Genomic DNA, 19,041 nt, shown 5'->3' with positions numbered 1-19,041 from the left:
GAAGGATCAGATAGTTAGGAATGACATGAACCGTGACAAAGAAATGTCAGTTATGTCACCAGAGAGTAGAGTAGTTCGTAATATAAAAAAAAACACAAAAGCTGAAGAAACTTGAATGATGTCAACCTCGAAAATAAGAGTAAAAAAGTATGAACTCCCCAAAAAATAAATAAAAAGACCACATTCTAGATTGTAACAAATGGATTTGAAATGGGCAAAAGTACGCTTCAGTTAGAACATAGATAGAAGCTAATATATCTATTTTGCCCAAATTTTAAGAACATTTCAAGAAGGTAATTGCCGAATCTTGAGGCCAGACGAATTAAACGCTAACCAGCCCATACGGCACATAAGGCTTCTTCTATCGTCTAATCCCCTCCAATGTGTATTCCCATAAAACTAATCTCACTTGTAAACAAGTTTTTCACTTCAGGTTAGGAAATACAAGATCAGAGATAAATCGCCAAGCAGAAGTGACAAACATTTTGAAATAATCGCCTGTCTTCCTACAAATTGGACTCAAGCTTTGGAAGCTGCCTATCTGTTCCAGGCAAGCAGATCCTTCAAGAGGGAGGAGAGGAGAGCGGGGAAAAAAATAAAATAAAAAGGCATTTGACACGACAGTCACGCTGGATTTCATTCTGTAATCTTACATTTTGAGCCCATCAGCACTGTAAAAGACTTCAAAGGAAGCCCCATATCTGAAGAGGGATGTTACAGGCTACGAGCACAGAAACATGCCCTGTGTTTATCAAAGAAAATATGACAGTTTAGCAGTACGGTGCCACAGTACAGCGACAGCATGTTAAATACAAACACGTCTCCGCACTTACAATCAGAAGGAGGGCTGGCCTGCCTTTTCGCAGACTTCGCTGGTAGAAGCACAAATAGGAACCTCCAGGCTCTGTGCTTCTCCATACCACTCTGACCCATGAAGTCTCCCTACATGGCTGGTCCGGAACACAGCATTATGAAATGGCTTAACCAGACTAGGCGGAGGAAAACTAATATTACTAAGTGATGACCTCAAAAAATAGCAGAACAAAGTCAGCCGTATTTACAGACCCAGATCCCAAAACTAAGCAATACAGGATGCAGCAGACCCCAAGATAAAGGCGGAGGCAGCACGGGTGCAAAATACTGATGAAATCACAACTCACACTCCGACCATTCATGGAGGGGGTGGTTGCTCTGTATTAACATAGCACATGGATAAGGCTTGTGTAGTGCACCAAGTAGTACAGATCTGGAGACATACTGGAGCTGAACTTGTCACTTAACATTTAGTCCTCTCTTTCCTAAGACAATTTTCACACATTCAAGTGAGCCTTCATGCGATTGCGCTTTCACATTCCTTTTGTAAAAAACAAAAAACGGATAAAAATGTATGTCTTTGTCTAGCGTGCTGATGCAAGCAGGCAGAGGTATAGGCACACAACTCCATATAACAAAAATTAAAAAGGTGTGTAGAGTTAATACATGTCACTTACAGCTTGGGAATGTACAAATATCTTCACCCCAAATCCTTAAAAGTGAAGAAACCAAAAATCCCCATGATCAATTAGAGTACCTTGAACATCAAGGACTGTAGGTAGCGTTCATGGGGTTTGCATGTCCACTCCAACGCGCGTTACGGTCCTGCCTTCGTCAAACTAGAAAGGGACCCAACTCTTCTTACACTAATTAGACATTGAGCACATCCTCTATGACTGGTAAGAGGGGCGATAACATGAAGAAAAGTTGTTAGAAGGCTGTACATGGGGGGCTATGACACAAAGAACCATTGGAGTTCTCTTGGTCACATACATTTTTGTGTTCTAGAACTGTGAATGTCCAGTCATGCCAAGAGTTGTAATTTTGCAACATCTCAAGAGTCACAGTCAAGAGTACACGGTCCTAAGATAATGTCATAGCTCTTAATATATATATTGGTACTACAGCTCTTATTCTCTACACACAGGAAACGTCAACGCTCCTCTGCATTTCTGAGAAATGGATTGGAGGCTTGGCATTTGTAATGGAGGTGGTTAGCGAGAACGGCCAGGGATATTAAGTACATCGCTGATCTCAGACCACATCTTTTATACAGCATATTTAATTAGATGTCATCTTTGCAGTACAGAAAATACGCTCCTGTCACCAGTGCAAAGAAAATTAGGAGATTTTTACAGTAACCTTGTATTGCATGGGATATCATTTGACATGTGCTCGGTGTCTCAGACGACTTGTAATGCATTTTAGTTTTTTAATTATTTTCTTACCCCTCTAGTACTCATTTAGGGTGAACCTTTTAAGAGGCTTTAGCATCTTTCCAGTGTAGTGGCTGTATTAACACATGCATATAGCACAACTCACAACCTGTAAGTAGGACTAAGGGTTCTACACAAGCAGATAATCGTTTAACTGATGCGATATAGTCACTCTCCAACATTTAGAACCCATGAATGATACTATTTCTTTTGAATACATTCATAAAGTATTGTACAAACATATCTGTTAATACTGTACAGGAAAAATATACGGTAATTGAATTACTGAAAAAAGCTAGATAATCAATTAGCAATAATAAAGACCAAATGGGACCTTGATATGCTCTCATCCCAGTGCTCCAACTGCGGCTAAAAAAATCATCTAGGACCACGATCAACCAATCACTGATGGTGCGAGCTATTTAGGATTTGTGCTTCCATTCCTCCTTTTTGCCGGTCTAATTGTTGAACGAGGAAATAAACTACATTTACATTACACAATTATTGAAAAATTAAAGATTTTCTTAAATTGCATAAATTATTTCATGTGCAGTGATCTAGCGTTTTTTGACACATCGTTCAATCACCAGACTCATTCATATTAAACAATTACTGTGAACAAATGTGTCGTTCATACTATAATCTAACGGATTACCAGCCGGTGAAAATGAAGCTTGAGTCTATAGCGGGAAAAAAAACATCCTGAAAGGTGTTGGCTGCACTTGAGTGATATGCTACGGCACAAGGCCAGATTCACATGTGCGACGTTCACGGCCCGAGTACAGACTGCTATGTTTGGACCAGCTGCGGATCTCCTGACCCAAACACAACAGCCTCATATGTGCCTATGTCTGTTAAGTTTGGGTCAGGAGACCCACAGCTGCCCTGGGCAACACAAGCCGCAATCAGACCGGGAATGGATCTGTGGAACTGGCTCAAGTCTGCATTAAAAAGTTCAGTAAATTTACTCATATTACTAAAGTAATACAAGTGTAAACAGAACCAAATCTTTACCCGTTATCCCATGCAAACATACATACCGTATATTTACAACTAACATGCAACTAATTAAGATGCTGATCGCATGATGTAAAAAGCTTCCAGCAATATACTATAATTAATTGTTTTTTTATTGAAAAAATCCATAAAACAACATATAGAATAATAAGACAGGGAAAATGAGCCTCCAAAAAGCAGATATATATATTATAGACATACACACATATATATGATAAATATTACGCATATGCATAGAATACTGTACAAAAGTTTTATACAGCTGTGGAAAAAATGCCGAAAATTAAGAAGGCTTTCACAAATACTCACTGCAGAGTTCATTCAAAAACTAGATGATCTGATGCGGTGTGAAGGCAAAGGGTGGTCATAAAAATATTGATTCAATTTGTTCACTCACATTGCAAGTTGCTAGTTGATAAAAAATAATCTATTAACACTTCTATATTTGAAAGCATCCTTACTTTGCAACATTTTTTCCCACACCTGCCCAAAAGTTTTGCACAGTACTATAGGGATTCAATCTCTCAGGTAGTCCCAAGGTAACGTTCACAAAGGCAATGTGGTTTGGTCCAAACATGTGCAGACTTATTGCTGTCAGAAAACGCCAAATGATTCGAAACCAAAAATAGCCTCTTCTGGGCACATACGTAGTAGGTGTAACAGCTAATAAACAGGTCCAAAAAGATTATCAATCCTTTCTCCCGGTGAAAACGTCATACACAAGAAAGGCACGAGTCCACCAATTGCCAGCACATCTCTCTCTCTCATCTACAGCTCACATTTTGGCTGGTCACTCACCAGCAGCACACTTGACTCTTCTCCATTCAGCAGACTGACACCTTTTGAACACAGGCCTTCTTGGTTCTAGTACAAAAAAAGCTAGGCAGGTGCATCTAATAAAATCCTGCAGAGCTAGGACTCAACCCTGTCCTACCTGGCTCTATATATACACACATATACACACAGAATCTATATTACATTTCTGTTTCCCAACTCAGTACTTCCCACTCAAATAAGTTTCCATGCTTTCATCTATCACTGAGAAACTCTCGGTTTCCTATTATAGAGAAATATAGGCATTACAGCTTCCTTTTTCTCTCCTTTTTTATATCTCCTCACAGGTTACACTGTGGGTTTTTAGTAATGTTTCATAAATCAGCTCCAAAACTGCACTTTAGAAATTTCTGCAGTATTTGTTTCTTGGTTATATGTCAGAAGCAAGCGAAAAGCACAAACTACTGTATAGTCTGCCGTATTTCTTCGTGTAAATTCCAAGGTTAGGCTGTCGGCTAGGAAAGGGAAAGCGATTAAACATATCCTAAATTTCTGCAAGAGCACAAAAATACAAAGAAAAAAGTGCAGATGCTAGTACCACCGGCAAATGCATTTATTTCATTGTCCTTGCAATGTGAGACAAGGGCATCCTGAAATTGCATCGGTATGTATGAAAAGGACACAGAATCTGCATATAACCAGCAGAGGGAAAATCCATTGTAACCCATTTGTGCAGATCTTGTGCAGATTCAGTGTCTGTACGAGTTAGAAAGAAATGTAAATTGATGAAAATGTAATTTCTAAAATGCCCGTGCCAGCCCTCACAATTTGTATATTAATTATAGGTGATAATTACCCAGATGGCACTGCTCGATTGCTAACTGCATCAGTTATATATATTTAGGCCTATTTTCTTATAAAAAAAAGAAAGCCTGCTCCACGAGACTGTTACATTTACAAGAAAAATAGAGAAGCGGCAGAGCAGGCTTAAAGGCATTGGGGACAGAGCAATATAGCCAGCAAATCCATAAAAATGCTTCATGATACTGCAGACACACTGTCCTCAGAACAGCCAAAGTTCTGCAAAATGATTTACACATGCACAGCTTTACTACAGAGCGATAAAAAGGTAGAAGATTAAAGTGGGACGTAAATTAAATACATAGTACCAAATACACCCTTCCAAAATCATAGCACACCGCTCCGTCAGACCAGCTAATGCAGCCACCGTAAGAGCCAGCTTTATACACCTGCTGGCAAATAGGGCTGAAAAATATTGTCTATTTTCAAGGCATAACATCGATAAATCATAGAGCAACATTTTGTGTTCTACACAACCAAAGAAATCAGCAACATAGGACATAATAGCAGCACAAGGTATAACTATGTGTTTCTCATATACTAAAGACTCACTATTGCGGCCATAAAGGCGCGGAATGGGCACCGAGTGCTGGTCTCCAAGCCACACTGCTTCATGCTGAAGGCGATAGTTTATGTTATTCACCAATGGATGACTCCTTCTTAAATGTTATAGTGACCCAATGTAACATTAAATACCACATACCCACCTCCCAGCTGCATCTCCTGGAGATCACATATTAGTATGACCGATCAACAGCCGCTGATCAGCTGCAGCCTTCACACATTTATCATACAGAACCGTTTTGTCTCACAGAGGTGTGAAGGCTGCAGCACACATGTAACAACGTCAAGTGACTGCTTGGGGAGACACCGCTAACATTGCTGGAAGGGCTTATAAAACGCACTGGATTATAAGACGCACCCCAAATTTTTAGGAGAAAAATAGGAAAAAAACAACTTTTTTTTTAATAAAATGATGGTGCTTCTTAAAATCCACACGTTTTATTGCTTACAGGGGGTGGTGGCTGCAGTGAAGAAGTGGGGGTCACTGCTGGCGGATGCAGGAGTGGGGGTGGTGCTGTGGACCCCAGACTGGGAGGAAGGGGTGTTCGGATGTGCGACGCTGCAGGTGTTCATTGGTGCGGGGCTCCGCCGTTATTTTGCAAAAGCTGGGAGCCCCCGCACTTCCATGGTTTACTATGAGGTGGACTCTGGGAAAATGGCTGCTGGGAGCGGCGCATGCGCAGATGGAGATCTTGGGGCGGAGATCTCATGTCACGAGATCTTAGTGCTGAGATTCCCATCTGCGCATTCGCCGCCCCCGGCAGCCATTTTCCCGGAGTCCACCACATAGTAAACCATGGAAGTGCGGGGGCTCCCAGCTTTCACAAATTGTGGGCGGAGCCCCCGCCCAACCGAACACCCACAACTACACACATACGAACACCCCCTCATCCCTTCCTGCGGCCTACAGCATCGCTCCATTCTTGATTCCTCTAGCAGAGACCCTGGGACCCAACCATAATCATCAACAATACAAAAAAAACACTTGCAATACATCACTCTGTTTGTAATAACTCAATATATGAGATTCCGTTTTTGTATTGAAGAAATGAAATAAATGAACCTTTTGATGATATTTTAATTCTGTGAGAAGCACCTGAAGATATGGCTTGATACAATGGACTGCAGAAATAATGGTGTGCAGACTAGCCGGACTAAGTGAGCATGGTGTTGTGTCATTGATCAGTTACTGCTTCTGGAAAGTGTTCATTGCCAAAAAGTCCTCCAAAATTCAGTGCTGAATGGTGGAATTAACTGAGGACTGAATGGTGGCAACTCCGCAATTAGAAATGATGACTGGTCATGACCTTAGGGGCATTTGGTTCAGATTTTACCCACCTGCTTCTTGACTTGAAGCACCACTCTGGCATCTTTTTATTTAATTTTAGCGCTGGAGTGGTATCACAAATGCATATTCCCTGTCCATAGTAAAACACTAATCGTCCGCCGTCTTCTTCTGTTCTCCGTGCTGTTCCGGTTGTTGACTTCTACTTGTCACTAGCTGGATCACCCTAGTGTTTAGTGTGCGAGCCGGAGGTACTAGTGATGAGCGAGTATACTCGTTGCTCGGGTTTTCCTGAGCATGCTCGGGTGTCCTCCAAGTATTCTGGTGTGCTCGGAGATTTAGTTTTCATCGCCTCAGCTGCATGATTTGCGACTGCTAGACAGGCTGAATACATGTGGGAATTCCCTAACAAGCAGGCATTCCTCACATGTATTCAGCCTGTCCAGCAGCCACAAATCATGCACTTACGTCGACACAAACTAAATCTCCGAGCACGCCAAAATACTCGGAGGAAACCCGAGCATGCTTGGGAAAACCCGAGCAAGGAGTAAACTCGCTCATCACTAGTGGCTACTCAATGGAAGTCCATGAGGGCCAGAATAAAGTTCTCATACATTTACATTAAGACCTTGTGACCGTTATCATTGACATCAGATCAGTAAGGAACTGTGGTTCCAAGATGGCATAACAGGACAAGAGGGGCGCTGGCAAGAGCAAAAGACGCCAGCTGGTATGTATTTTGCAATGGGCAAGGATCATGCATTAGTGAAACCATATTGGTGGTGAAATAAAAAAATGCCAGAGTGGTGCTTTAAAAAGAAATGGTAAAAAAGCATAGGATTAATTAAAGCTCCACATATTGGAGGATCACGTGCCCAAAAAAAAAAAAGTATAATAAATTGGTAATAATAATGATAAATATTATATTATTTATACATCAAAATAAAATGCTGAATTATTTCTGTCTGAATTAAAAGCAAGAACAAAGTTATGGAGCAGAACGCAGTTGTCTTTTACCTTGTTAAAAATTCCACCACAGCGTCACCTAAGAACTCCAATCGTTCATTGTGGTTTATCCTACAGACAAAAAGCGCTCATTAGTTTTGCATGATAACGGATCCCAAGCAGCAAGACACTGAGCTGTGAAAAGATTTACTTTGCTTTATTGGGGCACATCTTTTTTATATTCCTATCTAATGAAGAACGCTCCTGAAATCCAATGTCCAGCAAAAAGAATATCACATTGATTGTCAAACTGCAGTGTAGGAGGGCGAAATCACTGCACACCCCAGCAAGTGTGTTATGGGTTCACTGTGAGCAGCAAAGTGGACATCTTCATGTTTTCAGTGAATGGCGGACAAGACCAGAATGAATAGACTGCCATGCCATTCTCTCAGAAACCATTTACATGGACATTAGGTAAACCAATTAGTTAACATTTTACGCATTACTCACTTACTCAGTAACCACTTAGTATACCTAAAGTTCATATCCCTTTTGAAAAATAAAAATTTGGAAAAAAAAAAAAAAAAAAAGAGGACTTACTGTATGTTAGAAGAAAGGCTTCGGTCAGCAGAATTCTACAATTTAGTCTGAGGGCAACTAAAAAAATTCCCAGCAAGAAAATGGGGTATAAAGTATGCTATGCTAAAAATCTGGACAATAATATTTACCCCAATATGTAATAACAGGACTACAATTGTATACTCCAGATAATACTGCATTTAAACAAAAAATGGAGTCCCATACAATAAATCATAATAATAAAATATTTTCATTATATACAATATTTAACACATGTAATGAACAAGTAAAAAAACCCTAAAAAGATCCTTTTAAAAATCACAAAATTCCAGGGCATATAAGAGTAATTAATTATGTCAAAGCATATAAGTCACCAATTAAACTGATATATAAAATATCCAAAAAAAATGCGTCTTTGGTAAAACCGCAGGCAAATAGTTAAATACACAGGGAATCCATCCTCACTATATATTGCGTGTTATTTCTGTTTTTTTCTTTTTAGAATTGAGTTTTTTCTGGCTCGGTGGTTCGATTTATGTAGCCTATTTTAGGCTTGGAAATCCGGTTGAAATACAAAAAAAATGGGCTGAAAACAACATGAAGTCCTGTTGAGAAGATAAATATTACTGGCATGCTTTTTGAAGATTTTGTCTTTGGATCATGGATTGCACTTTTATATTTGTATAATATTAAGCATTTTTAATGTTTGTTTCACATACATGACACATTTGTTATTAATATAGTGCATCTTGTTATGTCATTATTATGGCATTGTTCACATGAGATTTATTGTATTTCATTTTCACTGTATGCAAGCACATTTTTCTTATGTTTTTTCATTGAGTGTTTTTTCAATGATATTTATCACGTTTTCATTTATAGTATTGTAATATTCACTAGGCACTTGATAATCTTTTATATAATGAGCATATATTTATATATTGTTTGATTGATAAATTAGTATCTTCTCAGGAGTAGCCGTAATATACTTTAATTATATTTCGGATTTTCGCAAGAGCATATAATTCATAAATCGCTGATCTATGTCTGGCGCATGTGCCTTAAGCTCCTGGTGTGACATTGCATCTCCGGCTTCAGAATCCTTGCGGGCATGTCCAGTGACGTCATTTGGGGATTTCCCCATGACGTCCGCGCTCAGTGAATGCTGGGAGGGAATGTGACGTGCTCCAGTGATGGTCTTTTGACGCATGCACATTTCTGATGAGTTATAATGGTCTCCACTATAAAACACGGGTCATGGGATTCTTTCAACACTCCCTTTTTGATAAAGCTAACGCGAAACGCGCGTCAAGGGGTGATACTTGACTCCCAGGCACTACAGCAATATTATCAATGGGTAAGCACTGTTAAGCACCTTTGATGATAATGAATGTTTATTCTGTGGATAGCGCTGGGCAAATTATATAGTGAGGATGGATTCCCTGTGTATTTAACTATTTGCCTGTGGTTTTACTAAAGACGCATTTTTTTGGATATTTTATATATCAATTGCATTGGAGACTTATATGCTTTGACATAATTAATTACTCTTATATGCCCTGGAATTTTGTGATGTTTAAAAGGATCTTTTTAGGGTTTTTTTTACTTGTTCATTACATGTGTTAAATATTGGCATACCAGAGAAACAGGAGTACACGGTGACAACAAAAGAAATAAATAAATGTAAATATTTATTGTACATATAAAATACATAGAAAGTATTACAAGATAAGATAATCATAGTTCACCAAGGAACATGCAGGCAAGCAAAAGGGGCCACCCCCCTGACAACACAATCCTGTATTAGTAAGCGATCCGGTCAAGTGACCCAAAGGAATGAAGCATATAGGGCTATCTAGAGGAAAGTGTATGCCAAAAAATAGCAATGCAGCTTACCGGGATACATAGGTGCCAGAGAGAGAGCCCCACAGCCAGATGTCCGCCCCCAAAATATGAAATATTGTATATAATAAAAATATTTTATTATTATGATTTATTCTGAGGGCAGCATGAAGTAGAGGCTAAGAAACTGATTTCAGTAATGTACCAGCGACGTGTGACTTATTAGGCTGTGTGCTGTTTCAATGCAATAAGTGTTTTATCAGCAGGAGATTATCACTGCCGAACTAGGAGCCCCAACCCAAGCATCCTGGGCCACCCACACCCCCAGCACTGATTAGCACCTTACTGTCAATATACACTATACACAGAATGCTACTAATCAGGGGAGAGGCTGCTTTCTGAGCTCTGCTGCATTTAACAACTCTGATTGTGTCACAAGTGTTGAACCCAGCACACTAAGTGATATATCGTTGGAATCGGGGGTCTCTTTCTCTATGTTATGCCGCTCTCAGATGAAACAGCAAAAACCTGCAGACAGATTCCATTTGTTGCACTAATTTAAGATATTTTAAAGATATATTAGCTGGAGCTTCCAATTCGTGCTGCATCCTGTGTACAGAATCTCCTGGACTTCGGACTCCTGTAAAACTAGTAGAGTAAGGCTGCCGGTACTAAATCCAGAAGGCTCTGCTTTCTACATAATATGCATCACAAACCAGCAGAGATTAGAGGATAATATAGTCTTATCGCCAGAATGGACAACCATGCAAAGAAAATCTAGGGCTTCAGTTGAATTGCAGGAAGAGAGAAAATAAAAGAATGCAGATTATGAACAGAACAAAGAAAAGCACTACGTTATCAAAGTAGATGTTAGCTTATGAATTATATCATTACTATAAATCGCAGACATTAAATTCTTGGAAGGAGCTCACATGCAAGGAAATGAACATTTTAAGGAGGATCTGTGAACAGGTCAAAAGTGACCACCAGGTTTTGCTCTTATTTTTCTCTCGCTGCTCCCCTGAATATTCTGCTCTCTTTATTTTTTTCATTTGGAAACACAATTTTAGTGCTACTTTTAATGGTCGCTACAAGTGGGCGTGTGGCTTATAGGGTACTTATACAAAGTAGCTTAAAAACATGCCCCCAGAGAATCCTGTGAGCAACGCCCCCTTGGTAAAGATCATACAAATCAGCACACTATAAAAAAGGCCTGCATCTCTGGTACCATATGGCAAATTAAAAAAAAAAAATGGATTAATCAGAGGATCAGCGAGAATACAATAAGAGCAAAGATTGGTCATTTTTGTCCTGGTTACCTAATTAAAGTGGCAAAGTCCCTGAACGGCTGCACTACATTCAGCATGGTCCTCTTTACGGGTCATGTACGGGTTGGATTTGTCAGACACCTATTGACCGATCTCAGTTGGGCATTATGTGGAGAGCTGTCATTTCTGTTTGTATTGTGTCTTTTTCAGCCAAAAGAAAGGCGTTATAAATATAGATATTTACTATACGCTTCATTCTTTTAGGACCCAGACTCGGCAGATTGATGTGGATTTTTTCTTTATTGGAAAGCTTTATTATTTTTACTGCACAAACAAGAGGAACGTACGGAAAGTAAAAAAATGCAAATACTCATGAAATATTACTTTTACATATTTCGCTAATAATAATAAAGTGAAACTCCTCTTACCGTGAAGGGGCCGGGTCATCCTGCCCCAGACGGGACATAATGTTTATCAGGGTATTTATTCCTGTAAGCATGCAAAATAAAAGTTGTCGTAAATGACAGATCAAGCCGTTATAAAACTGCGAGCGGAAAGTTCACAGAGAAGCACGCTGGGAATGACTCAAATCGATAGTGTACAGGAGCCGGCACTCATAAAAACAGAAGAGCATTTTCTCATCATATGCTTGTAAAAAAGAGATGGCTCGAAATTTATGTTCCAACTCTGCTCCTTTACTACAGTTAACACGAAGAGCAATTAAATCGGTTTAATCCCATCATTTTATACAATGCTCTTTAAAGAATATAAATTACTGGACTACAGATTCATTTGGGCAAGGGCAACAAAAGCAATAATTAAGGCAAGGCTAGATTTTCAGCAAACAATTACAAGATCTAACGACAAAACTTTTAGTACTGTAATTAAACACTGAATGGAAACGAAAGGAAAAAGAAAAATCAGATAAAACTAAATTCTAGGACCAAAACAACGGTGATAAAATTACTGATAGAAATATTTATAAAATGAGTAGCGCGAAAACAAAGTGTGGCAGATTTAGGAATATCTAAGTAACAATCTATATATCTATATCTGAGTGTATAGCCCCGCCCACGCCACAAAGACACATTCATTATGATATCCCACATCGTCCCGTCAGCCAGAGCCACCGGACTACTACCCCTAATATCCCACATCGTCCCGTCAGCCAGAGCCACCGGACTACTACCCCTAATATCCCACATCGTCCTGTCAGCCAGAGCCACCGGACTACTACCCCTAATATCCCACATCGTCCCGTCAGCCAGAGCCACCGGACTACTACCCCTAATATCCCACATCGTCCCGCCAGCCAGAGCCACCGGACTACTACCCCTAATATCCCACATCGTCCCGTCAGCCAGAGCCACCGGACTACTACCCCTAATATCCCACATCGTCCCGCCAGCCAGAGCCACCGGACTACTACCCCTAATATCCCACATCGTCCCGTCAGCCATAGCCACCGGACAACTACCCCTAATATCCCACATCATCCCGTCACAGCCGCTGGACTACTACCCCTAATATTCCACATCGTCCCGTCAGCCAGAGCCACCGGACTACTAATATCCCACATCATCCTGTCAGTCATAGCCACCAGACAACTACCCCTGATATCCCACAGCATCCCGTCACAGCCGCCGGACTACTACCCCTAATATCCCACATCATCCCGTCAGCCAGAGCCACCGGACTACTACCCCTAATATCCCACATCATCCCGTCAGCCAGAGCCACCGGACTACTAATATCCCACATGATCCCGTCAAAGCCACTGGACTTCTACCCCTAATATCCCACATCATCCCATCACAGCTGCCGGACTACTACCCCTAATATCCCACATCATCCCGTCAGCCAGAGCCACGGACTACTCCCCCTAATATCCCACATCATCCCATCAGCCTGGGGTCAGAACCAGAGCGCTGAGTGGAATGGCCCTAACTTCCATACCAGGGATCTCTTTAAAAGAAGCCTGGAGTGAGAATCAGAGCGCTGAGGGATTTACCCTAACTTCCATACCGGGAATCCCTTTAAGAGAGCCTGGTGTCAGAACCAGAAAGCTGAGTGGAATTGCCCTGACCTCCATACCGGAGATCCCTTTAATAGCGGCCTGGGGTTAGAACCAAAGCGCTGGATGGATTTGCTCTGACTTCCATACCAATGATCCCTTCAAGAGGGAAGATGTGCCTATGGATGGAGGATGTGTGATGCGTATATGGTCAGGGAGGGGGGGGACTCATTACTGTTGTGCGCTTTGCTCCTTTCTGGGGGGCAGACAATGGCTGGGAGCTTATGTTCCCAGGGATGCTAGATTTCTTTCACCATGTCAGTGTCTGCTGAGGTGCTTTCTGGAGAGGGAAAACTGTTTGCTCATAGCAACCAATCACAGCTCAGCTTCTTTTAAACAGCTCTGGTGAAATGAAAGATGCTTTGTGATTGGTTGGTGATACACACACATTCATTTTTATATATAAAGAAAGAGCCATCAGGTCCGGGAGCACAATTCAGATAGATTTTGCAAGAGAAGCCCCATGCTTCTCTTTGTGCTAGAGATAGCAGGAAGTAAAAAGACGGGAAAGCATTAAAATTAACAGTAAGGGCAACTCACTAAACCTGTAGGTAAGAAATGTATAAATAAAGCAATGTTGGAAAATAAGCTCCAGAAAAGTCATCAGCATACTGGATATACACACTGCTCACATCCAGCATGTATTACGGGTTGGAAACTCCAACAAGAGATCTGAAATTAGGAGCAGGTTGCAAACTGCATATCACGGTCTCAAAATTAATGAAGGAATAGACCTTGTAAACCTGATTACAAGTGATAACTTATCTTTGGATATTTAACTACTTCCAAACGGACTGTAGACTTTAAACATCTGTATAGGCTGTATATTACTCTGCAATGATGTTCTACAGTGTCATTGCATAGTAAGCAACTGAAAGATTGGGAGCTGGGCTATCAAAGTCAAACTCCACTTAGGGTACCGTTACACCTAGCGATGGACCAGCGATCCCGACCAGCGATATGACGCGGTCAGGATCGCTGGTGCATCGCTAGGTGGTCGCTAGTGAGCTGCCACACAGGCAGATCTCACCAGCGACATCGCTGGGGACGGGGATCGCTACTTACCTGTCAGACGGGGCGATGCTGCGTCCTCCCGCCCGGCTCCATGCCTCGCTCGTCGGCGCCACAGGAAGCGCTGCAGGAAGTGACCGACGAGGAATGGTCCAGCAGCTTCTCGCACGATCAGCGATAACCAGCGGGGGAGCCGGTCGGAGGTAAGTATCACATGCAGCGATGTCGCTAGCAATATCGCTGTAACGTCACAAAATCGGTGACTTTACAGCGATATTGCTAGCGATATCGCAGTGTGTAACGGGGGCTTTAGAGAAGGCAAAGATGGTTTATTCTCATCTTCAATATTAAGGGTGCGTAGCCACCTGAAACGCGTCGATATCGCATATCTTGTAACTTACAACGCTGATGCTGTTTTACCCTCTGCTGAGCACTTTTGGTGAATAAAGAAAGAAGTTTGTTCACAAGTTTGTTGAACTAGATTTCTTCTGTTTTTGAAACATGGTTTATTCCCAGCTCTACCTTTCTGATTACTGTATAGACAGCAGTAAAAGCAGCGTTGTGTATACAGATTAGGAAGCGCTGTAACATTTCCGCCTCCAGTCCCAGCGATCCTGTGATCTCCAAGTGCCAGGAGGGAGCAGGAGCGGCTGGATGCCAACAGATCCAGAGGAGTAAAAGTTCAGTCTCCAGACTGCACTGTTACTCTTTAACTGAGGAGAGCAGACATAGGTCAAATAAAGTGGGAAAAAAACACAGCTGGAAAAAAAAAAGCTGCGTCTTACCTGCCTCCATTTAAACTAAAAAGACCCCAAAACTTTTACCTATTATGCAAAACTAATTGTTTCAAAAAGGGAACAAGTTAAAGTGCATTTCAGAGGAAACATGGACATAAAAACGAGGTCTCACACATTATGAAAAAAAGAGGCAAAGGTTATTTGGATATCCGAACGAGCTCTTGAAACAGCATATATGAAAAAACCTGAAAAAGTGTATGAACAGGGGGCGGGTGAATGGCTCGGCCATGAAGTGGTCAATGTGCGGAGTCTCCATGCAAAAACGGATTATAAACAAACATTCCTATTACCTGTATAAACCTGATAGACAGAATATAAACACTATATGAAAATACATTTGCACGTACCCTTTTTCCGCATGTGCATGTAGTGAACTTTCCGATCTCCATATTTCGGCTGCCTAATTCCACAGTTGGAAAGAGAGTTTCGGGCATGATCAGGGTTCATCCCAAAATTCAAATGGTGACTCGGATGTGTCATGGCCAGCTGTGAAAAATAAGGGAATAGGACACTGTTCAATAGAGAAAATCATAGGTACCTCTCACCAACAGTAATAAATAACATGAAAATAACTTGTCACATCTCAGGTTAACCAGATAACCCAACACTGATGATCAGGAGGCAATCACAGACTTTTCTTTTTTTTTTTTTTACAAGCTGTAGATCCTTTTTAAAATGGGAAAAATGTTCAATATAATCAGATGAATGAAATGTAAAATGATTCACTTAGGTGTCATCAATGCTGCGCGTTCGATACAGGCCATTATTGTGTCAGTCTTTAGGTCATAGTCACTTATTTTTTTTTTTAAAGGACATCCTGGCTGACAAACTAGCAGAATTATGTATAATAACCATGAAATGATATATGAGATTATAAAATGATTCCAATACCCTTAAAAACCCAAAATATGACCAAAAAATGAAAAAAAAAAAAAAATAGAAAATGCAAGGCTTGCACCTACAGGGATGTGCGAGACTGCGGCTCCTTCCACACTCATGGTTAGTAGAACATGATGGCATTATACAGACATTTACATATACTGAGAACGCTCCGAGATGGAGAGACAGAAAACACATACGCAAATATACAGTATACTGAATTCATGAGCATGTGGAGTCTGGAGCCTGTCAAAGTATGGAGCAGCTAGTTGGGGAACGCTAATGACTTCTCTGCAGCGGCAGTTAGGAAATTATGCTTGTTTGGCAGATTGGATGTGTTTGTGAAAATAAAATCAGCAATGCTGCCCAGACTTAGCTCGCAGAGCTTCATATACAAGGTAAAACAGTCAGGGGCTTTACTTTGATCTTCTGTTTCATGAACAGAGGGGGGTCTAGTCTCAGGTCTATTATCAACTATTAAAACTCTGGGCTGCAGCTACTCCTCAAATATTCAACGTGGCCCAAATTGATGTTCCTCCGGTAGCATGGATCCGTGCCTCTCGCAGCAGCTGGCCATCACAGACATTTGGAATCTCCTACGCCAAGGACCTTAGCACTATTTAAGGACACTTATAACATGCAGGCTTAGTCGCCGGAATATTTTTTGTTCTTTTTCAAGTTCATAATTGTCTTATTATAAGTGATTTTCATTAATTAGGAAACATCTTAGCGTTCTAGTTTGGTTCTACTGCTTTTTCTCTTTTGCAATGCAAATTCAATAGGACCCAGCTATCAGTAATACTGTACATTTAGAACAGATCACAACATGCAGACCTACTTAAGGGATAGTATGGTAATTTAGGTCAACTGAACAGCGCAATAACATTTTGTACCATTTGGTTAAAGGGATTATCTGGGAATTTGCTTTTATTTTGCTATGGAACCAAGATATACTGGCAGGTGAATCCTAACTTAACTGCCTGTTCTATCCGGCACTGATCTCTGCCGGCTAAGGGTGTCCACAAGCCTCTGCCAGCGATTTTGTTGCTTCATTTTACCTCATGCCAACACAGCAGCTTTTCCTCTTCCACTCTGCTTTATCGACAGCGCATCACTGCCGACATCATGCTAGCTAACCGTAGAGTTGAGCAAATATGTTCGGAATTGGTCGCTGAATCTGAATTTGCCATATTGGTAACCTATTTGTGTCGAATTTATGTTTGATGATCGGTTCCGAACATATTCGGTCATTTCTACTCCCACTGACTCCAATGACGTTCGGCTGTGTTCTGCGAATATTGCAAAAACAATATTCGCTGCCGAACTTAATCAGAACCAAATTTTGAAAAAATTCACTCAACTTTAGTTAACAGCCAGCTCCCGGCAGTTATGAAGCAGAAAGCCGACTGCTAATCAGAACGACATCAATAGAGAAGCCCTGTCAACAGAGTAGAGCAGATGAAGCTGCTCTGTCAACATAAGCACAGAAGAGGTCTGCGACTGTTAAGGGCCAGCAGAGATCGACGAAAGGTAGTTAGCAACTACCTGCCTGTAAGATCTTTGTCCTGTAGGGAAAAAAATAAGGAAAGTCCCAGATATCCCCTTTAATAGTAGCAATGAGCAAATCTGATGAAATGAGATTGAGCAGATCTGTTCTACTTTGGCCAGGAAAGTCACTTTGTATCAAATATATTTGTGGCAAATCGAATATGAGCTTCACACCACAGGGCATAATACACGCAAGTAAAAAATAACAATAAAATAATAATAATATATACTTACCTTGTAATGTCTTCACATCCTGTTCCGTTCGGATCCCAGAATTCCAAGCGACGGAAGTTCACCGACCGCCATATTGGGACACCCAAGTGAAGGTTGTCTCAATATGGAAACTGCTGGTTGTACCAGCCTCTTGCGCGGTACCACCAGCGTAACACCGTCGCACCACACACACAAACACACACTGTATATGCTGTACGCACCACACACACACTGTATACGCCATACGCAGCCTCTTGCACTGTACCACCAGCGGAACACTGTTGCGAACGCGCCGCCGCCGGGATCAGCTGAATAATTCACTGACCGTTGCCATCTTTGTACAGGAAGAGAGCATGCGTAGTTTTAATGTGACCGTTGCTATCTGTCTGCACAAAGATGGCAGCGATCTGATTTACTGCTCCTGCGCGAATTCTGCACAGGAGCAGTGAATCATTTGGCTGATCCCAATGGCAGATGTGCAACGTGTCTACAGGCAGAGGAAGCTGGTCACATTAAAGGTGTTTTCCCATGAACGAAAGTTCATTTTAAAAATTGTCTGTGTCTGACCGTGTACGGAGCATACCACATCTCCTGGGCAGGGGAGGAAGCAAAAGACAATAATGACATTACAGCAGGGGATCACAGAGGATTCATTTTGTGATGTAAAATATTTCACTGACTGTTTTTAAACAACATTTTACCTCACAAAATGTATCCTCTGCTGTAATGTCAGTATTGTCTTTTGCTTCCTCCCCTGCCCAGGAGCTGTGGTATTTTCTGTACATGGTCAGACACAGACAATTTTGGGAGGTGAGAGAGCACATAGGAAAGAGGACACACGTGGGAGACAGCTCAAACGAGAGAACACATGAGGGAAGAAGACAGCACAGTGGTGGAGAGAGAGGTACCAGACAAGGAGGAGAGCACATGGGGTACACAGGTCAAAGAAAAGATGATATGAGAGAAGACAGCAGATGGGGGAGAGAGCAAGCGCACAGGGGTGAGAGAGACACACACACATACACACTCCACTCAACTCAGCCTCACATGTCCAGTCGTAATACCACTTAACCACTTCTTGAGGTGACGTCTAGACATTTTTAGACCTAGTTATTGTTCAGTGGTCAAAGATGTT

At 41.3% G+C, this 19,041-nt stretch overlaps 1 protein-coding gene across 3 annotated transcripts in view; it reads right to left on the bottom strand.

Moving 5' to 3' along the window:
* DROSHA (drosha ribonuclease III) overlaps positions 1 to 19,041 on the bottom strand; it is a 316,847-nt gene that overhangs the window by 110,371 nt on the left and 187,435 nt on the right. For all 3 annotated transcript variants that reach the window (XM_073550200.1, XM_073550202.1, XM_073550201.1), the window contains 3 exons: positions 15,614 to 15,752; positions 11,813 to 11,873; positions 7,768 to 7,827 (listed from right to left, as the gene is read on the bottom strand). In XM_073550200.1, coding sequence (XP_073406301.1) covers positions 7,768 to 7,827; positions 11,813 to 11,873; positions 15,614 to 15,752 — 260 coding nt within the window. The remainder of the gene's footprint in view (positions 1 to 7,767; positions 7,828 to 11,812; positions 11,874 to 15,613; positions 15,753 to 19,041) is intronic.

This window comes from Dendrobates tinctorius, unplaced genomic scaffold (genome assembly GCF_039654945.1).
Source record: "Dendrobates tinctorius isolate UK_male_01 unplaced genomic scaffold, ASM3965494v1 ptg000163l, whole genome shotgun sequence".
In the NCBI taxonomy this organism is placed as follows: Eukaryota; Metazoa; Chordata; class Amphibia; order Anura; family Dendrobatidae; genus Dendrobates; species Dendrobates tinctorius.
The sequence above is the reverse complement of the archived record's forward strand: the minus strand, read 5'-3'. Positions and strand labels throughout refer to the sequence as shown.